We start from the raw sequence: 22,217 nt of genomic DNA on the forward strand, positions 1-22,217 counted from the left end.
ATCCATCCCATTCCTCCCCTCACACAATTTGAGACTGTCCCCTCTTGTTCTGTTGCTGGTTGCCTGGGAGAAGAGACCAACCCCCACCTGGCTACAGCCTCCCTTCAGCAATGAGGTCATCCCTGAGCCTCCTCTTCTCCAGGCTAAACAACCTCAGCTCCCTCAGCCTCTCTTCAAAAGGTTTGTGTTCTGGATTTGAATCTGGCTAAGTCATACTACTATTTTAATCTGTCCCTCATGCCCTCCTCTCCTTCAGTAACTTTTCATTTTCAGATTTTGGACAGCTAGGAAGAAGTTAAATGCCGTGCACATCATGGTAAAACAATCATTCAAATATGGTGAAGTGTTTGCTTTTGTTTAAGTGCAACCATTTCTGCAGAGAGATGGTGCCAGAAGCTTGGATCGCTATGAGAACTGGTCTGTGAGCAGCCATTGGATGGCAGTCTTGATTCACACAAAGTACAGCTTCAACTCCCTATCCTGCAAAGCTTGCATAGCCACAAGGTAAGCACGTCCAGCCAACTGCTCTTTATCCAAATCCTTACAATCAATTCCTTCTGTCTCAACTAGGTTTGGTGTTAACAGTGCTACCAAGCATTACAGGCTGAGAAGTCTAACTCGATGTCTTTCTTGTAGTGAGGGCCCCAAAACTGAACACAGCGGCATCACCAGTGCCAAGTACAGGTGGCACGATCACTTCTCTACTCCTGCTGGCCACACTATTGCTGATACAAGCCAGGATGCTGTTGGTCTTCTTAGCACACTACTGCAAAAGAGAATGGTGTATGTGATGTTCTGGAGCCTTGTTGCCACCTATTCTTCTGTTCTCAGAGCGTCTTCCATTAATGAGTTATTTCACAGTATCATCAGGGTTGGAAGAGACCTCATAGATCATTAAGTCCAACCCTTTACCACAGAGCTCAAGGCTAGACCATGGCACCAAGTGCCACGTCCAATCCTGCCTTGAACAGCTCCAGGGACGGTGACTCCACCACCTCCCCGGGCAGCCCATTCCAGTGTCCAATGACTCTCTCAGGGAAGAACTTTCTCCTCACCTCCAGCCTAAATCTCCCCTGGCGTAGCTTGAGGCTGTGTCCTCTTGTTCTGGTGCTGGCCACCTGAGAGAAGAGAGCAACCTCCTCCTGGCCACAACCACCCCTCAGGTAGTTGTAGACAGCAATAAGATCACCCCTGAGCCTCCTCTTCTGCTCTGTTCTTATCACACTGCACATTTGTCTGGGTTTGACGCATTCCTCTGTGTGACCGACTCAGTTTTTTAACCCTTACTCTTCTGTTTCTTCTGGTGCTTTCTCTCTCACACACTTTTCTTTTCATATTTAATCCTTACCAACCACAATACTTCTGTTAAATGTCTCTCTGCTCTGGTTACAGTTCTGGTTACAGCTGGGTGGGACTCAAGCATTGCGAATAACTTGTGCTCTTCCCGTGACTGGAGAATTGTATGTGGCTCATTAGGAGAACACATTACACAAACACCACAACTCAGAGCTGCATAACTCTAATGCTCAGAGGAAAGCAGAGTATAACCAAATCCTGCACCTGCTTTTACTTATAGGCATGTATGGGAAAAGAAATATAGCAGTGCAAATGCAGTATATGAGTTAAAAAAAAGCTCTCTCTGTCTTTCTCACTCAAATGCTACCAAATCATGTGTGATAATGCCAAGACTGGCAACCTGTAGCTTGAGAATGATCTTTTTTTTCTGCATGCTTCATCTGTGAACTCTCAGTCTGTGAAAGGCACCTTTTTAGCAAAAAACCCACTCCGGTTCTGTCTATTCAGAGTCATGCTCAGAGGTATGGATAACAATGGTCTTGTGAGATGCTAATGCCACTGTTGTTAGCATCCAGAAAAAAAGATTGTTGTCATAAAGTGGACAAGCAAGTGGACCTGGTAATTTTATATATACCTAGAAAGATCATTGATAGTTTAACTAGAAAAGTGCCACATCATTTGTATTTCCCCTTCTTTCCCTGACATTGCTGCCTTACCATGGCTGGATTGCTGAGAGAGGTAAGAATGGACTGTTAAACATTTTGCATGTGGAAAGATGTGGCAGATGTTTCAAGTGTGTATTCATATGTCTGCAAGAGATATACACACATATATGTTTAAGTACTTGTCAGTTACAGACACATTCATATCTTTTATCACTGTTCACATCATCTCGAAATTTAAAGCCTGGAAAGAATGTGTTTTGTAAGAGCAAAGGTTCTTCCAGCTCCAGGTGCAGAGGAGTGTGTCGAGGAATGCTCAAGGGTAAGTGCTTTTGAAACTTCATTTTTTTGTTGCCTTGTTAAAAAAGAACTGACCATTGTTGAAGGGAGCTGGCTAGAAGCTGTCTTTAGTTCATCCTCTGCTAAAAGATGTGGTGTAACTCTCGGCAAACCACCAGGAACTTGTCTCCTGTGTAGATTATGAGGGAGAGGTCATACAGTGATTCATATGACTCACTCAGTACTAGACCTGAGTGATATTTTTTCACAACTTAAAATATGTTGCCGTCAGCACTGCTCAAGGCTGTTTCTTCAGCTGCTACGTAGTCCCAGAGCTAGCCAGAAGTGCTGTAGGTGTGTCAAAGAAGCAGCCTGGGAGAAATTACATGTTCACAATGCTCAGCTGATGTCAGAGGAGCTAGGCTGATGTACTTTTGCTGTGCAGTTGACCAGTTACTTTACAAATAACTTTCATATTGTATAGGATGGATGTTAGGAGGAAGCTCTTCACAGGGAGAATGATTTCCCATTGGAATGGGCTGCCCAGGGAGGTGGTGGAGTCACCGTCCCTGGGGGTCTTCAAGCAAAGCCTGGATGAGGCACTTAGTGCCATGGTCTAGTTGACTGGCTAGGGCTGGGTGCTAGGTTGGACTGGCTGATCTTGGAGGTCCCTTCCAACCTGGTTGATTCTATGATTCTATCAAAGGCATACAGAGAGACAATTACTCTAAAGGAGTAAGAGAAGCATTATTGTTTAAAGAAAGCATTAAGAGGAGCTTGCCATGTGATTTCTGTTCATATCACATCAGCCAGTCATTACACCAGCAGAGAAACCCTGGTAGATGTGTGCATGCCACCTCTTTCAGGCAGAATACTGTCCCCCTGCTTTGCTACTGTAACAGAAGGTACATTAAGTTAAAAAAAAAAATAATTTGCTAACCCACTGTGTTTCTCTATTACTTTTTGCCATGTATATTTCTGTCTATCACTGTATGTACTGTAAATATCTGCTTGTATATTGTGCCAGCTGTAAATATAAGCTTCATTCATATTTCCAGAGCTGGCTGAGACTAGTCTGGGTGATTTTCAAAGTGTAGGGGGATGGGGAACACCCAAACCATCACGCATAAGTAGCATGGGAATAGCTGAAAATGATCATCTAAAGGCAAACTGGTAACCACTCACGGACAGTTTCTTGCTTTCTGTTCTAATTGAAAATCTGCTTTTTAAGAGAAATTGTTTTTCCCCACGAATATGTGGAGTACTACTGAAAGCCAGAGCATCATAGAATCCACCAGGTTGGAAGAGACCTCCAAGATCATCCAGTCCAACCTAGCACCCAGTCCTGTCCAGTCAACCAGACCATGGCACTGTTTATCATAGTTCTGAATACCTTGATTTGTGAATTTCTGGCCCCACATTTACTTTTCTTAGAGAATTTACATTTATATATTTACATTACATATATGTTTGGAAAAGGGCTTTGGACAGTTGATCAGACCTTAGCAAAGAAAAAAAAGTAATAAATGGAAATGAAGAGATACCATGCTATGTGCCAGTAATTACTTAATGGATTTGCATGCAGTGCTGATGGATGTGATGGTTTGGGTGTTCCCTGCCCCCCCACACTTTAGAAATCATGCAGACTAGTCTCAGCCAGCTCTGGAAATTGAATGAAGCTTATATTTACAGCTAGCACAATATACAAGCAGATATTTACAGTAGATACAGTGATAGACAGAAATAGACAAGGTAAAAAGTAATAAACACAACTCCCCTCCCAGAAACCTGAGTCCCAGGAGGGGCTCCCAACCACCCCTGCACCTTCCCCCTGCCCCTCTCAACCTTACCCCAGTCCTAAGAAAGAATAGAGGTTCAGCCAAGAGGTTATGAAGCAAAGGTGGGTTAGTCCAAATGGAAGGTGAGGTTAGGGAGATGCAGCTCAGTCAGAGCCCAGCCAGAAAGCGAGACAAAAAAAGGCGAGAGAGCTATCTAATGTTTTCCTTTCTTCTTCAGCAAGACTCTGAGGGAAGCAGGCATCACCATTGTTTTCCTTTCACAGCCTATGATCTAATTCTTCTCACCAAAACATTCTAGCTTGCTTCAAACTAGCACAATTGACTGGTGGCCTGAGTTCTGTAGAACTCACAGTAGGTCAGAGCAAACCCTGTAAACTATTTTCTGAGCTTTATTGCTCATTTTTCAGAGTGGTAGTAGCTCTTACTACATGGAAAGGAAGTTGCTGTTTTGCTGGCTGATAATCTATTTTTGGTACTATTCATCTTTGGTACTTTGGATTCTCTTTAGCAGTCCATCATTTGTCTGCTCTCACCCTGTTGTCAGCAATTCCTACATTAAAGAGCCCACGGTTTATATGAGCCCCTCTTCTTCACCATCAGATGTTAACTTTTCCCCCATTAGTGTCTTTTGAAGCTCTTGATTTCTAGCCAAATATCTGACAGTAAAATCAGTAAGCTGCTTCTATCCTCTTTCTAGAAATCAGTTAATTAGACTCCCTTAGGGCCCCAAAGAAAAGCCTCTTATCTTTTGTCAGTTAATTCTTTTGCCGTATCCCTTTGTATCAGTGCTTTGTGAACAAATACTCCCATTGCTCATTTAGTTTGCTTTTTTTCCTTCACTTTTGGTTGCTCCTCAGATTCTTCAGAATTTATCTTAAGAGTTCTTGAGATTAAAAATATCTTGTTTTGCTTCATATTTTCCTCTTTCTCAAAGTTGTGACACTTTCTATGTAGAAGGCATACCTGGGTCAACTATGACCTATTGTAATTATATGAAACTGAGAGCATAAAGCCTCATCCCACGTATTCCTTCAAACTTTTTTTCACTCTGTTTGAACAGGAAAACCTGTTGTGATGAGAGTCTGGAAGGTAAAAGGCAAATAAATGAAAGGACTGGCTTGTAAAGGAAAGGAAAAGGAAAGTACACACATAAGATAGTAAACAGCTTGTTTATTAATACCTCTTTTGGGCATAATATGCTGTTCTTATCTCTAAAATACTAAATGCTAAAAAAAAAAATTCATATGTTTAAAATCAAATTCTGATTTGTGCTCCACTATTCAAATGTGAATTCTGGCTCTGCTTCCATTAATATCAGTAGCAGATTTATTTGTTACTTAGTAGGAGGCGGTTTGGGATGCCAGTTAGGTAGTCTGACAGAGTAAAACCTAAGATTCTCCGGACACCAGTTGCTCCTGACCTGCTGAGGTGTTCATTCACAAATGTCTTGAATGAGGAGGAATGCTATGAAAGGATTAAGTTTGACATGAAGAAGGGTTCAAGGTCTGTCTCTTTCTTCATCACTGTTCACACGGAGGCCCTTTGTGCTGCCATCGTGTACTTCAGTACTGTACCTTGTCAAAGGATAAATCAGAACAACTGTTACACTCAGTTAGGCTGGCTTGTGAGAGGGAAGTTGTGCAAGAATCAGAGAATGGGAAGCAGGTGAGAAGGAAGCTCATGAGTGTTAGCACATGCTGTCATGTACAAGGGTGCAATTCAGCTTTCAGAAAGATCATTTTCCTTCTTTCTGTTTGCACAGCTGCTTCCAGTTTAAATGAAAGAGTCTTGCTGGAAATGGATACTGTACATTGAGCACAACAATTGTTTTAAAACTTAAGGAAAGGCAAGTTAATTAAATTGAGCTGTTCAGTGTCTTCATTCATGGTCACGCTGTACTCGTGTGATGGTTTGGGTGTTCCCTGCCCCCCCACACTTTGGAAATCACCCAGACTAGACTCAGCCAGCTCTGGAAATATGAATGAAGCTTATATTTACAGCTTAGCTCAATATACAGGCAGATATTTACAGTATATATAGTTATAGACAGAAATAGACAAGGGAAAAGGTAATCCAGAAACACAACTCCCCTCCCAGAAACCTGAGTCCCCAGGAGGAGCTCCCAACTGCCCCTTCACCTTCTCCCACCCCTCTCAACCTTACCCCAGTCCCAAGGAAGAATGGAGGTTTGGCCAGGGGGTTAGGAAGCAAAGTGGATTAGTCAGAGAGAGGCTAAAGAGAAACTCAGCTCAGCCAGTTCCCCCAGAAGGAGAGAAGGAACCTTTGATTTGCTTGTCAATGATAATTTGTGGTTTAGAGAGCTTCCAGAAATTACATTAGGGAATATTCTTGCATTTGTTTGTGGCACTGAACTCTGAAATTCTGGCCAGCAGCTAGTTAGTTGTCACAGTGAAAACAAGTTTTAAAATAGTAATAGGATGAATGCTATTATTTCCTTGCCATTGGGGAAAAGCTATGGGGCAGAGTGGTGATTTAGCAGTTGTGCTGAGCACTGTCATAGAAGAACTGCGTTGCTAGTTTTAGTTTCTACATTAGAAAGTATTACTAAACTTCATTCAGTTGGCTTAAGCCTGGATAGCTAACAATGGTTTTGCAGCTGTTTTGATTACAGTCATCAACAAATGCTAAATGAGATATGCAGTAGTAGTGTTTTGCTGCAGCATGATACTCTGAGAAGTGCATAGGCTAACTTTTGTAGTTAGAGAGAATATCTATTTTTAGACTATTTGGTCTATTTTGAAAAGTTACAGGAGCTCTTGGGCACAAGACCTCTTGTACATATCTCAGTAGAATAGAAAACTCTTGTTCAGGGAGTAGCTCATTGCTGAACCACAGTTTTTGTCCTTCACCTTAAAGTTATGCAGAAAGCTGGTGAATTCAAGAAGTACTTTGTCAGTTGCTTATTTTTTTCAGAGAAGACTTCTTAAACATCAGCAACGGAATAACAGAAACTAAATCCATGACTTCTGCTCTAATAAAACACCTTTTCTGTCTAAGAACGTGAAAAAAATGAGAGCTATATGATAAATTATGAACTGCTGGTGAATGGTGCCACATTCAGCTGGTGGCCAGTCACAACTGGTGTCCCTCAGGGATCAGTGCTGGGCCCATCCTCTTTAACATCTTCATAGATGATCTGGATGAGGGCATTGAGTCAGTCATCAGCAAGTGTGCAGATGACACTAAGCTGGGGGCAGATGTGGCTGGGTTGGAGGGCAGAAGGGCTCTGCAGCAGGACCTTGACAGCCTGGACAGATGGGCAGAGTCCAATGGGATGGGGTTCAATAGTTCCAAGTGCAGGGTGCTGCACTTTGGCCACAACAACCCCATGGAGAGATACAGGCTGGGGTCGGAGTGGCTGGAGAGCAGCCAGACAGAGAGGGATCTGGGGGTGCTGATTGATACCCGCCTGAACATGAGCCAGCAGTGTGCCCAGGTGGCCAAGAGAGCCAGTGGCATCCTGGCCTGCATCAGGAATGGTGTGGTCAGCAGGAGCAGGGAGGTCATTCTGCCCCTGTACTCTGCACTGGTTACACCACACCTTGAGTACTGTGTTCAATTCTGGGCCCCCCAGTTTAGGAAGGACATTGAGATGCTTGAGCGTGTCCAGAGAAGGGCGACGAGGCTGGTGAGAGGCTTTGAGCACAGCCCTACGAGGAGAGGCTGAGGGAGCTGGGATTGGTTAGCCTGGAGAAGAGGAGGCTCAGGGGTGACCTTATTGTTGTCTACAACTCCCTGAGGGCTGGTTGTAGCCAGGAGGAGGTTGCTCTCTTCTCTCAGGTGGCCAGCACCAGAACGAGAGGACACAGCCTCAAGCTGCACCAGGGGAAATTTAGGCTGGAGGTGAGGAGAAAGTTCTTCACTGAGAGAGTCATTGGACACTGGAATGGGCTGCCCGGGGAGGTGGTGGAGTCGCCATCCCTGGAGCTGTTTAAGGCAGGATTGGACGTGGCACTTGGTGCCATGGTCTAGCCTTGAGCTCTGTGGTAAAGGGTTGGACTTGATGATCTGTGATAGACTTTGTAAAAGGTCTCACAAATGGTTGTGGGGTTTAAGAAATACTGCAGCTGAGACAACAAATAATAGCAAGCATTCTACTAAAAGTAGTAACTCCTAACAGAGTTAGGTTTGGGTGTTCTCCGCTGGGGTTTGTATCGGGGGGGGCGGGGAAATAAATCATTTAGTACTAAACCCAGAAATGCTCTGTTATTATCACAGTATCATCAGGGTTGGAAAAGACATATGTATATGTTACATATAAGAACATCAAAAGTGACTGGATTATTTTTGTCACAGGCTGATGTATTCAAACAACAAAAGATCTGTGCTTTGGTATTTAGAGAGGGGGAAAAAAGGTCTAAATCTTTTTCTTTTTAGCAGGGATCTGAAAGTGAAGAAAACTAGGTCAAGAGTCAGCAAGTTATAAAGTTCCACAGTAAAAGCACACAGTGGTGGCACTCGAGGAGATGGAGCCCGCGGGGCAGCGTTGGCTGGGACGGAGCAAGCTTGCAGGGAGGAGGCTGACTGGCAGACTGGCACGGCTATTCCCGGGTGTACGCTGCTCCGTGCCCGCCGCGGCAGCTTGTATCTGGGCTGCAGTCCTTACGCATGAATCGCTCTTCCTTCCCACCGCGGTCCTCCTGCTGCGGTGCCGCCTCGCATCCCACCGAGACTCGCTACCCACGGCACGGCGCACGGCGAGCGGAGGCGGGCCCGCCCCGCCCCGCCGGGGTGTATGGCCCGCTCCTGCTCCTGATCCTGGCGCCCCGCCGCCCGGGAACAGCCGCTTGCTGCCTCATCGCCGCGGGGCCAGGTCCGGAGCCGCTTCCCCGCGGTCGGGCAATGGTGCCGGCGCCCAAGAGTGCCCTGCTTGCCATCCTCCTCCTCGTCCTCCTCGTCGCCGGGCTGGCGGCCGCGGGCAGGTGAGCGGGGACACCGGGGGAGGTAGTCGGGAGCGCACCTGGAGCCCTGCGTGGCAGCGACCTGTGGGGTCGCGGCAGGCGGACCCGGGGTTGGATCGGAGTCATCGGCGGGTGGCCGAGCTGGGCGGCGGGGCGCGCTCCCTGCCGTGCCGGTGGGTCTGCGCTTCAGCCGAAGCCGCGGCGAGTCGCCGGGGCCACTCCGTAGTGGCAAAACTGCTTTTTGCCCCAGATTTTGGGATCCAGGTGGGCTCTCAGTGATCTAGCTGACCTCTCTCATTGCCAAAAGTAGACTATCTTGAGGTTTGTGGAAGTCAGAACAAGAGAACTTTATACACTAGGTATAAAGTTCAAATAGCTTAATTTTATCTGCAGGTTTATGGAGCATTTCCCTTTCTTAAGGCAAACATTTATTGAAATCTTGTTAGATGTTGTAGGTTACTTTCATTGTTTGGTTTTGAAGTGAATAAATGTTACTGAATGTGTTTGTCTTCCTGTGAAAATGATGACCTTTGGGAAAGTAATGGGATCCTGCTTCCTCCAACCTTTAGGCATTTTAACCTTCCAGGGGAGTTGTAGCATTATCCAGCTGCATTCAAGAGAATTTTCTGGGATGTAAGCAGAATATACATCTGCTATCCGGCTCTCAAGGGCACTTTCTAGCATGCAAACAACTTAGATTCTTTAACTTGTACACTTGCTAGTGATGTGAGATACCAGCACATGGATGAAGAAAATGGGAAAATGTTGTATTGTCTAAAATTAAGAGGCAGGATGCTAATTTCTAATTGATGCATGTGCAGGAGTCATAGCTGTTCAACATGCCTCAACCAAGGAGGTCCTGGCTTTTTTTGTATGAAGGGCAACAAAGCTGGTGAGAGGTCTGGAACACAAACCCTATGAGGAGAGGCTGAGGGAGCTGGGGGTGTTTGGCCTGGAGAAGAGGAGGCTCAGGGGGGACCTCATTGCTTTTTACAACTACCTGAAGGGAGGTTGTAGCCAGGTGGGGGTTGGTCTCTTCTCCCAGGCAATCGGCAACAGAACAAGGGGACACAGTCTCAAGTTGTGCTGGGGAAAGTCTAGGCTGGATGTTAGGAGGAAGTTCTTGCCAGAGAGAGTGATTGGCATTGGAATGGGCTGCCCAGGGAGGTGATGGAGTCACCGTCCCTGGAGGTGTTCAAGAAGGGACTGGATGAGGCACTTGGTGCCATGGTCTAGTTGACTGGCTAGGGCTGGGTGCTAGGTTGGACTGGATGATCTTGGAGGTCTCTTCCAACCTGGTTGATTCTATGATTCTTATCTCTGAAGATGAGGTGTAGACAAGCTGCATCACTGGATTGAAGGCAAAGGCTGAGTGACTTCAGAATGATTTATTCCAACACTGAAGTTTTTCTACTTCAGCCAGGTGGCATGATAACTGTCTTTCTTTCAGGGTATCTCAGATGCACAAGCTTACACATTTCCTCTGAACTCCCTACTCTTTCCAATGATTTTGATACTGAAGAAAGCTCTGAAATAATATCTTGTACCTTTTAAGTGTTAAGCATACATTAAATTTAGTCATTTGCCCTAATTTTGTGAGTGCAACCCTTACAGATAAGCACAGGAGGATGTGTGCAAAGCACTGCTGTAAGGTGATAAAGCAATGCCTTTATCATGTCAGAATATCAAATGCAAAAGTGCCTGATCAGTTGACTTTTTTTAATCTCAATTTTTTTTTCTCACTATGAAGATGTTTGTTCCTCTCTTGCCCCTCCAATGCCCCAAATCACTTACTACAAAGTTCTTGCAGATATTTTGTGTGTCCAAAAGACTTTGGACTCTTTGAAGAAAGTGTGTTTGTAATTATGGCCTGGAAAAAGCAGTAGGAAGAGGAGGCTCAGGGCTGACCTCATTGCTGTCTACAACTACCTGAAGGGAGGCTGTAGTCAGTTGGGGGTTGGTCTCTTCTCCCAGGCAACCAGCATCAGAACAAGGGGACACAGTCTCAAGTTGTGCCAGGGGAGGTATAGACTGGATGTTAGGAGGAAGTTCTTGCCAGAGAGAGTGATTGGCATTGGAATGGGCTGCCCAGGGAGTCTCTGTCCCTGGAGGTGTTAAAGAAAAGCCTGGATAAGGCACTTAGTGCCATGGTCTAGTTGATTGGACAGGGCTGGGTGCTAGGTTGGACTGGATGATCTTGGAGGTCTTTGCCAACCTGGTTGATTCTATGATTCTATGATTTTGGATAAAGAAGAGAATTTCATAAAGAGGACAGGCATGTGGTAGTGGAGAGCTTAAGCAATCAGAGGGAGAATAGACCTGGAGAAACAGCACCTATTGCAGCACAGAGTAAGTCTAGAAGACTTACAGAGTTAGAATAATTTCCACCAGATTTATACTTTTGGCAATTAATGTGGCAGGTTTTCCAACTCTTGCAGCTATTGATTTGCACAGTGACTTAGAATCCCCTGGTTTTACTGCCAGTTTAAATTAACGTTGAGTTGTAATGTCAGGTTGTCCACACAGGACTGCATTTACACAATTCATTTGCACATAGGCAGTGTCTATGAGCCTGCAAGTCACCTGCTTTTACAGGGCTGACTGATACTCAGAAAGCTTCTTTTCTGTAGAATCAATACATTCAAAGCAGTGAAGTATGGCATCGTATATTCAATCCTGAGTCTTCATGTGATATAAGCTGGAGCAGCTCCATTGACTTCACTGATATTAAACATTACTCATTCTAGCAGAGGATTTGACTGTATTTTTTGCCTTCACCATGTTTCTCATTGAAAAGAATTTATGTTACACAGTTAATTTGTTGCATCTGAAATGTTCTCATTTCCCACGTTCCTCCAACAAGATGCAACTTAGCATTCCTTTCTGGGAATGCTGCCCGAAGTTCAGTGAAATGAAAATATGTGATGGTGCATAAAACGTGAGGGAAATGTCCAAAGGAGTATATGGAGCAATGGATTACTGGAGCTAGTGTTTGTTCTTCCTTAAACAGCTCAAGAGTTCGTGGGCAGCTGGTGAGTGTAAGCCAGCCTGGGGTGTGCCGCTACGGTTCTAGATTGGATTGCTGTTATGGCTGGAAAAAGAACAACAATGGCCAATGTGAAGGTAACATTAACACTTATTTCTTCTCCACCACCGTGTAATTGGTACTCATAAAGGGATTTCATATGTGTCTGCCAGAAACCACAGAAAGAAAGCTTCTGAGGAGGGAAATGTCTTAACTATGAGGGAGTGAATAAAACATGTTTGAATTACCATCTCCTCAAAGAAAGCAGAATTTTAGCTGAAAAATAAAAACAAACCATAAAATACCTATTGAAAAACTCTTAGGTCCAGAAAGGACTATGTTTTCTAACTTCTTGCACATCCCTGGTCAGTGTCTGTACTGTTACAGCTGACAAGTAGCTGCCAAAAATGCAGTGTTTGCTAATGCTACGCAGGGACTCCTAAAATGGTTTTGCACCAGTTGATATCCTTCATCTTCAGAGCATACAGCTTCTGTGAATCAGGGTGTTTTCACCTTCTGAAACAGAAATAAACCTCAAAGCAATAAATGACTTGATCTTGAGTAGCCAGCCAGCATTCTGCTCCACGGATTATCGGCATAATGGAGTCAATGACACTTAAGACTTTCACAAATTGCTGAATTGTGAAAACTCTACAGAGCCCAAGGAGGATGTGATGTGGAATCTCTCTAGCTGTACATGGACAAAACACAACAAAACAATCAAATATATACTTTAGGAATCTTTTTCAGGTGTTGCAACTGTTGTCCCAGAGTGTTTGGCATTGTATATCTGAATAGAGGCTTCACTGAAAACCAAGATACTGGTGCCTGAAAAAGAAAGAAGCCAAATTGTCTCTGCTCCATATTCACAGCACGTCAGAGGAGAAAAGGAAAAACAGATGAATACTTTTATTAGTATTTCAGTATTGCTTAATAGCACCTTGGTTTTGATGAAAATTAATACCTGGAGGGACAACTGGCAAACATAACTCTGATCAGCCAGTGGAGTAGATTGCCTTGTTTTAAAACAACAGGTTGCTTCCATACTAAACACTTTTCATAAGCTTTTAAGATTCTTACTTGACAAAATTACATTAAGCCAAGCTCTGCATTGTAAATCCAGATGCAGTGTTGCTCTCTGCTTCAGTACTAACATTCTGCTACTCTTGCAGTGCACCACATTTCATTCAGGGATGGAGGTACTGTTGAAAAATGCCTTAATCTGCAAATCAGTGCATTTGAATGAATCTTTACATGTAGGGAAGATACTTGAATCCAGAAGCATTGTGTTTTAATTAATCTTTTCACTCTATGGCAACTAACACTGTGATTTTCCTATTTCCTACAGTTTGTATAGCAGCTTAATACATACAATAGTGAGATGCACATCTTGGTGCATTCTCTTTGCACTGTTTTTTTCCAGAGCTAGTCCTGATTTATGTGTTTTTCATTTGCTATTCTTGAACAACCCTCATGTTGACAATTGCATTACCTTCAAGTGCCTTAAGCCTTATAAAAGTCAGCATTTAATTTCTGACTAATGATTCAGAGGGCTGAGTTAGAACACTTTTACTTTTTAATGCATCTAGGATAATCACAGCCCTCTCAAATAATTGTAAACCTGATGCTATTTAGACTTACTGGCATGTGTGGTAAGGACAGTTGCCTGATTGATTGCCAGATGTGCTCTGGATGTTCTGCAATGGAACAGAGAGCATTTTTCAGCTGTAACTAAGGAGATTCAAGACTGGAAAACTACTGTAGGGCAATGTAACGCCTCTGGCTGTGAGAGAGTGCTGTTGCCTCTTTCCTACTCCAGATGTCAAGTGTATCAAGTTAAGCTGCTGGCTAGCTGCTTATTATGTGGACTTCATCAGAAAAAGGCAAGCATATATAGAACTAAACATGAAGCCTAATCATGGCTGAAAAAAGCATAAGGGAGAGAGCAAAAAAGGAGCCTTTTCTTCTTCAGGTCTTTACAAACCTGGGAAAGCACACACTCATGCAATCAGTTCCAGAGTCTCTTTTCTCAAGCAGAAATAAAGTGCTGATCAGTAGCTATTATGCTTGAACTATAGGGAAAGGTATGGAGGATGTTGAACTTGTGGACCAAATTTTTCAGCAACCAAGCAGGGCAAAAGTTCTCAAATAGAGTATTTTTAACTTTTTCTCTCTCCTTTCTCTGTCTGACTCCACCAGCTCTCTGTGGACATGGCTGCAAGTATGGCGAGTGCATGGGACCAAACAAATGCAAGTGTTTCCCTGGATTTACAGGGAAAACCTGTAATCAAGGTTTGTGGATATGAAGCTATTACTTCAAAAGAGAAACTGTTGGTGTTCTATCTCTTTATCTTGTGTTGTTTTCCAAAACTGTAAAACAAGGTGGTTTACTGTTTACATAGAACAGCTTAGAGTTTAAGACTTTTGCATCTCTAGCATCCCAGGCAAGCTTTGAGCCTCCTTGAGCACACAGAATTTTAAACCTGTATCATGTGTCTCCTGTAGGCTGATGGCAAAGGCAGACTGTCATATTTATAGTCAGAGAATCAGAATCATAGAATCAACCAGGTTGGAATAGACCTCCAAGATCATCCAGCCCAACCTATCACCCAGCCCTAGCCAATCAACTAGACCATGGCACTAAGTGCCTCATCCAGTCTTTTCCTGAACACCCCAGGGATGGCAACTCCACCACCTCCCTGGGCAGCCCATTCCAGTGGCAATCGCTCTCGCTGTGAAGAACTTCCTCCTAACAGTTCACCTCTGTGGTTAATAGAGAATGCTCAGACTTACTCTTTATTAATCATAAACATTGAGGCAAGGAACAATTACATATGAAATTATTGGAAGAGACAGAAGTCAAATCCAGAACACATGTTACTTTCTTGGCCAGCAATCCACATTACTTTCTTAATGTCAGAAAGACATGCAGTTATATGCTAGACATGCAACTTGTCAAACTGTCAAGGTCAATGGCATCTGTTTGCATATGCTGATTGGTATTTCTGAGAACCAGAATTGTGAGTCTTTAGAACTGCATATTCAGAAACTTTGAATACACCACTTGCCCTCCATAAACTTGCAATTAGACATGGAAGTATTTCAGCTAACACAATGGTGAGAACTCAGATGTTTTTTTCAGCTGTTCCAGTATAGGAGATCCCTGTGTTGGATCAGATGAAAGGAGAAGTTCACTGCATGGGGAGAGTCCATCCTAGTGCAGTGCAAATGAGTGAACTGCAGGTGCTGCAAGGGACACATGGCATAAAGGCCACATGAATGGATGGGTCTATCCTTGCTACCTTCCTAAGCACCTGAAACTTTTACTTGAAAATCTTACATTGACTTAGTCACATCTTTCAGAGTCAAAACAATTCATTTATTCCATACTATCTTTCAAACAATATACTATAAAGCTATACTGTGAAGTGTTTTGGAAAACTCCATCTTTTTGAACTTTTGATGTTGCTTGCAGCAAAAGAAGTCAATTCTTCAGTACCAGGAAAGAAAAGTGGAACAGCAGCTGTGGTTGTGTGTAGTAGATATGTAGGTATCAGTCTCTAAACCTAATCTTAAAAGCTATTTGGTAGCTTAAGTGTTTCCAAGAGGCAACAGGAGAAAAAAAAAACAAACAAACCAGCTTTTAGGTGTTATCTCTGCATTAGCTCCACCTGCATTTGATATACCCTCTGTAGGCAAGCGGATCTGTTCTGCATGCTTACAGTAGATTCAGCATCTGAGGCTGGGTGGAATCACTGCACAGACCTACATGTGCAAAGTGCCTGTTCACTCCTGGGGCTGCTCTGCCTTCTGAAGCATGCCCAAGTGGCTGGCACAGAGCAGAAATGCCCCAGAGCTATTTTAGTAGTGAAGCCATATAGGTGGTCATGTTCCAGCAGCCAGAAATGCTCAGAGCCACTTTTAATTTACTGGCAGAAGTAGCTGTGGTCTGTCCTTGCAGCAGAAAGCCCTTCTGAGCCATCCAGCATGAGCTAACTAAAATAACAGAGATAAGAGGACTGTATTAGTCTGCCACCAAGTCTGAGCTAAATTAGCCTTATCTCCACAGGTTCTGTTTTATAGCTGTGTATGCTGTCTGTGCATTGTGCAAGATAGGTACAGATAAGCACTTTTGAAAATGTGTAGTCTAAGTGGAATAACTTTTGTTCCCTAGTTTGCTCTCTAGTTTCTTTGTTAAGTGAGTCTTGGTTATTTAACAGAGCCACAGTAGCACAAAAACCCAGTGTGATTTGCAAACTGATAGCTTGTCCTTTTTCAAACAGCCTCTGTGTTTAATAGAATAGAATAACAAAATGCAGCCCTCTTTTTCTTCCTGGGACTGAACTATAACAAACATTTCTGCACTTCTACAAGCCCCAGTTTGTGCTTTGAATGACCTGGAGTTTTTTTTCTGTTGTCTCCAGGGCACTTAGACACGAGATAAGTTTAGTTTCTTCTCCCATTATGAGTAAAATTGCAAACTTAGTGCTTGCTTGGAGGGTTATTCAAGAATACAAATAGCTAAGTCTTTTGTTATACCTTTTAATGGTAGTCTGTTGTCTTTCTTTAGTCTATCTAAAGTTTCTCGAGTAGGAGAATGGCTAGGGGGTGGCTTTCAAATCATATTTATTTCATGATTTGCCATTGGAATGGGCTGCCCAGGGAGGTGGTGGAGTCACCATCCCTGGAGGTGTTCAAGAAAAGCCTGGATGAGGCACTCGGTGCCATGGTCTAGTTGACTGGCTAGGGCTGGGTGCTAGGTTGGACTGGATGATCTTGGAGGTCTCTTCCAACCTGCTTGATTCTATGATTCTTTGATTTATTGGAATTATACTGTTAGTCATATGTGCCATTGAACATATGTGGAATGGGCTGTATATGCTGGTGCATTCTGTCCTGGAGGTCTCAGCTTACAGAAGTCACACACACAAATGTTGTGCCCTGGTTGCAGCACCAATACCACTGTTAGCAGAATATGTGTCTATATCACAAAGATTAAACTATTTATGATTCTAGCTTTCTCCCTGTGAAAGATAGCTATAAGGGATTTGAAATTAATTTTGTTTCTGCAAAGTCTTTTAAATCCTGGATTTTGAAAAGGGTTTTGGGTGCTTTTGTTCTCAGATTTTGAGAATGTTTAGGTTTGTCCTTTTATTCTTAAAGTCACATAATTCCTATCATATATTTAATTTCTGCTTCTGATAACCTTGGTGCCAATGCATAGCTCAGGGGGGAAAAAAAGAAAGAATCTTTGTTTTGCTTTATCTCGAGCTGATTTGCTGTTCTTAGTCTCACATTTTTACCTTTGCAGTACAGAGGTCCATCAGGGGGCTAAAATATCCAGCTAGAATCAGAGAAATCAAGAAAAAAAAACCTCCCAGAAAAGAGAGTAACTACAATTCCCTCCTCACTCCTCCATCTCTTCCTAACAAGTTTCCAGATGTGTCCAGGCTGTGTTAGTTTCTCAGCTGCAGAAATCTCTATGTGTTTTGCTAGTGGTCTTTCAGACAGATGGTCTGCTGAACTCTCATCTTGTGAAGGGTTGGCTCATTTTCAATCCAGGCAGTTTTCCTGTAGGGAATTCAAGGCATTATCCACCCCTATGTATGAATGTATATATATAAACTCAGCACTCACTTCGTTCCAATGGCTCCTGCAGATCTGAATGAATGTGGACTGAAACCACGTCCCTGCGAACACAGATGCATGAATACATATGGCAGCTACAAGTGCTATTGTCTCAGCGGGTACATGCTTATGCCAGATGGCACATGTGCAAGTAAGTAATAGAGCTGATAAGACAGGCATACCAAAATTACCTAGTCACAGTTGATCCCAGTAGGTTTTCTTCTTGTAATGAATGGATTTAGCTTATTCAGGATGGGGTCTTTGCCTCAGCTCTCTGGTACTGTCAGCAGCTGAGAGAAAGACTTTCTATTTGGCAGTCCCTGGATAAAGGAAACTAGGTCATACATGTATTTTGATCTTAAGAGGAGTTTTTGTCCTAGAAGTAAAAATCTTTGGTAGCATTACTTCAGATGAAGGGCAGCTAGTATAAGCTTGGTGTATAGACCTGATGGTTCATCTGTTGAATTGGGATGAATATATCTATCTAAGCAGAGAACCAATATAGACTACTTTTTAATGTGCTGAATTTCATACCTTTCTGTGCTCCCTGACTAATTTATCTCTCTGTTGATATGCTTCCTTCAGCTGCTGCCAGCTTCTTGCAAGTATTTGCTCATTAAACTAAGGCTTATCTAAACTGTAGTTCTATCTATTTTCTTTATCTTTAATCCAGCATGTAATGGAAAGCATTTTGCTCTCTCCAGCTAACCTGTTTTTTTCAGACCTGAGATATTCCAGACAGGTATTTTGGCCTCAAATTTCCCAAACCTTAGGTAATGTGGTGATGGTCTTTTATGGAGTCCACTGGACTGGAGCAACTGGATGAGGAAGCTAGTTGGTCTCAGCAGTGGAGCAATCTGCTTGTGAGGTCTGTCCTAAACCAATGGACCTAGCCATGTGGAGTATGACAGGAAAAAAATAATCTGAAAGGCTTTGATCTCCAAACCTTGGAGACAACCATTCACCAGACAGAGTGTCCACTTGGTAAGTTTCCTGTCAGTCTTGGGATAACTGGAAAAATACTCAAGCTTGGGAAACACTCTTGGGTGTGCAAGTTATGCATCTCTGGGGCAGATAGGAAAGTCAGAGTTTGTACAGCCTCTATCTTATGGCAGGGAGACTGAAACTGCCGTTAGAGATGCCTGGGGCCAGAGCTTTTGGAGAGCTTCCTTTCCCTGCATCACAGCTCAGGGTTGTGCCTCTGCATTACAAAGCATGGTATGCATCACCAGCAAGCAACAGCTGTGGGGCCCTGACATCTCAGAGAAACTGATATATATTCCTTCTGATTTATGTAATTTGTGTATCTGCTGACATCATACTCCAAAGAGTTTTCATTGAGACCACTGTCTTAGGGACAGCTGAAGTTGGCAGAAGCCAGAACTAGAGTCAAAAGAAACTTACCTCTTGAACCCAGCAGCATATTTGTCCAGCCTGTCTTACTCCCACTCCTCTGACCACAAATGCTTGCTGCAGCCACACTGCTGAAACAAGCCAGGGAACCAGATCCAGACTGTAATTTAGCATTTCTGCTGAATTAGTTTTAAGTCAGTTTTATTTCAGGACTTTTTTTTGCATTTGTACCAAATTTCTACCAAATGTGGAAATGGTGATCATGAAATGAAGTAGTAAATTATTTGCCCAAGCAGAAATTATTCTTGGTTAAAACTAGTAGTCTACCATATCACCTGATGCTAATTTAAGCTTGTGCTCTGATGAAATGATAGATTATTCAGGCAGCTCTATAATTCTTGTAACTTTGTTCAGGCAAACACTTGGAGTATATTGAATCAAATATGATATAAGTCTCCTTAGCAAGGTGAAGTCCACCTAGTCCAAGTGCTTATCTCCAAATATACAACCATGTCAAGGGGTCATGGAGTTGGGAGAAAGGTATCAGAAGAATGTGACTTTGGGCCACACAGAATCATCACTTAAAACAGTAGATTAGTACCTAACAGAAAACTGGCCAAAACTCCACAAGATTTGCTACTCTGATTAGCAGTTCATATAAGCCAATATTATGTCTAACCAAAGCCAGGAAAGCTTTAAATGGAAGAAAAAACAAACAGTTGCCAATTAGAGAAGAATAACTACTAGTAAGTTTCTTTATTCCTACTTAGGAAGTAGATAATATGCAGAAGTATTATTATTTACAGTCTTTCTTCTAAGTCATGCCTCTTGTATGTTCTCCTTCCTACAAAAGTAAAATACTTCTGTAAACACAGTCAGTTCTTGGTCTTGAATATTCAACACTTAGCCACAGATTCTAAACAAACCAGCCTAATAAAATTAATTTTATCACTGATTAAGCATGTTAATTTTAACAGCACACAGGACTAATATACATTACTTTTGATATTGAAGTCACAAATAATACAACTGTGGCTATGTATGCACCTGCAGACACCATTGCCTTTTCTGCACACTCTGGTATTAAGCACTGTTCTGAAAGTGCTGGTACCTCTGGCAATAAACATGTTGCTTTTTTCAATTAAATCTGTTGAGTTTTTTTTTTCCCAATTCAAGCCAATTTCAAGTTCCTGCAGCTGGTTTCAGTCTCTAAAGTGACAACTGTTCCAAGATTTCCACTTACAAAGAACCTACATACAGTTCTGCTTCTCTGAACAGCAACCAGAGTGAACTAGCTGGTAACACGTTTTTTGTGCATGCTATTATCTCTTCCAGTAAAGACTTCCAGATGCTACTTCTCTCCCAGGCATTTTAACATTAATGCTTCCTGGATATCTTCAGGATTTTAGAAATAGCTCCCTGTACACTTAATCATTTTCTTCTGCTTTTCTAATCCCACATAGGTCTCGTACAGGATCTAGACCTCTACATTTCCTTTTAGAGGCTAAAGAAAATAATATCTAACAATTCAGATTTAGAGTCAACCTATGGCAATCATTACTTGTGTTCTGGCTAGTGCATTGTTAGACCTGTTCAATAAGAGGTGAAAACAAAGGGCAGTTTCTAAGTTCCTCAGGCTAGCTTCTAAAATGAAATTCTAGCCTAGAAACATGTTTAGTGGTAAGCAATAAAAACATCACTACTAGACAGCAGTTTGTCAGGTAAGACTGTTTCAATGTAAAAAACACATTTTTTCCCTACTTTGAGCATTTCTGCCTCTGAATATAAAAGGTAGTAGTAAGAAGTCACAGAACTGGGATCAGGGGGGAAAAAGGGAGGGATGGAGGCAGAGAAGAGAAGAAGAAAGTTAGAGAAGGTCTAAGATCTGTCTCATGGACTCTCAATTGTTAATGTGTAAACAGTTTGATTTATTCTCATTTATTTTCATCCAAATCTAAGTTGTTGGTTTGTTTTTTTTTTTTAAGTGTGTGTTCTCAGTTTAGAATTTTGCCCTTTCTGTTGTTTTAAATACTGATTTCAGATTCTAGGACATGTGCCATGGTGAATTGCCAGTACGGGTGTGAAGAAGTAAAAGGAGAGGTGCAGTGCCTTTGTCCATCAGGAGGCCTTCAGCTGGGTCCAAATGGAAAGACATGCATTGGTATGTTTAGAGAGCTTGCTCACAGCTGGTTTTCAATAGGATCCAGAAAACCCCCTTGGATTCTGGGGAAAGATTAAGAAGTAATTCGCCCTCCTCATTGCTTTTGCAGTGTGATGTGAAGTTTGCTTGGTTTTGTTGTTTACAACTCTTCTTGTAATATTGGCTGTGCAGTTCTTTGGACAGGTCCCAACCTCAATAAAAAAAATGAATGTTTTGACATGATTTGGATTCATTGTCAGATTCAGGCTTTTCCTGATGCTATGAGGCCATCAAATATAACAGGAAGCTATCTTACTGATATAATGTATCATAGGATCTGGGAGTGTGTTCAAATGTGGGTTTCCTTAATGCAACGACCCACAAAACAAACTGCTTTTTTTCTCAGAAGCCTCAACATCACTTTATCTGGGAGTTTCTTGTGATGAAGAAAGCATTGCTTATAGCAGTAGCTATTGTTCTATGATACTGCTTCACGTTGTCATCTGACAAAGCAGTGCTGCAGCATCACAACACAGTGCTGAGATCGCACCCATTTTAATGGTGAAGCTAAACGAGCTCCTTTCAAAACCCAACAGATGTGAAACAAACTCTCTAAAGCACAACTCACTCCACCAACTAGATCAGAAGGGGCAATGAAGTGCGTGCTGGGGAGTAGGAGAAGCAGGGCAAGGTGTCCCTACTTAAGCAGGAGGGTGGGACCGGATGATCTGCAGAGGTCCCTTCCAACCTCAGCCACTTTGTGATTCTGTGAAATAACAAAATGTCTTTGGCAGCATACCTAATAACACTGATTATTTCATATATTTTACTTTCTTTCTGTCACAATGGGGCAAGTCCTTCAGAAAATGAAGGGCACCTTGGGCACGATACCTTGCAGGCAAAGAACAGTTAACAGTGGCTAACTCCATTCCAGATGCTTCCTACCAATACATACTGGCTGAATGATTGCTACAGCTTAAAAGATCTTTTAGATGTTGAGAGACTTAACATTCAGATTAAAAAAATAATAGTTTCAACTCCAATGCCCAAAACAATGATATATTGAACACTTCAAACAAAAGATTAAATAAATGCATCAAAAAGGAGACACTG

At 42.6% G+C, this 22,217-nt stretch overlaps 1 protein-coding gene across 4 annotated transcripts in view; it reads left to right on the forward strand.

The window, feature by feature from the left end:
• Positions 1–365: 365 nt before the first annotated feature.
• Positions 366–22,217, forward strand: part of EGFL6 (EGF like domain multiple 6) — a 40,151-nt gene continuing 18,299 nt past the window's right edge. For 2 of the 4 annotated variants that reach the window (XM_064143076.1, XM_064143078.1), the window contains exons 1-5: positions 8,756–8,979; positions 11,969–12,081; positions 14,183–14,275; positions 17,643–17,762; positions 21,006–21,125. In XM_064143076.1, the coding sequence (XP_063999146.1) occupies positions 8,900–8,979; positions 11,969–12,081; positions 14,183–14,275; positions 17,643–17,762; positions 21,006–21,125 (526 nt within the window). In that variant the 5' untranslated portion in view covers positions 8,756–8,899. Of the gene's footprint in view, positions 505–8,755; positions 8,980–11,968; positions 12,082–14,182; positions 14,276–17,294; positions 17,763–21,005; positions 21,126–22,217 lie in introns of those variants that run through there. The other 2 variants (XM_064143077.1, XM_064143079.1) reach the window with 2 other exon arrangements.

The sequence above is a fragment of the Pogoniulus pusillus genome, chromosome 5 (genome assembly GCF_015220805.1).
Source record: "Pogoniulus pusillus isolate bPogPus1 chromosome 5, bPogPus1.pri, whole genome shotgun sequence".
In the NCBI taxonomy this organism is placed as follows: domain Eukaryota; kingdom Metazoa; phylum Chordata; class Aves; order Piciformes; family Lybiidae; genus Pogoniulus; species Pogoniulus pusillus.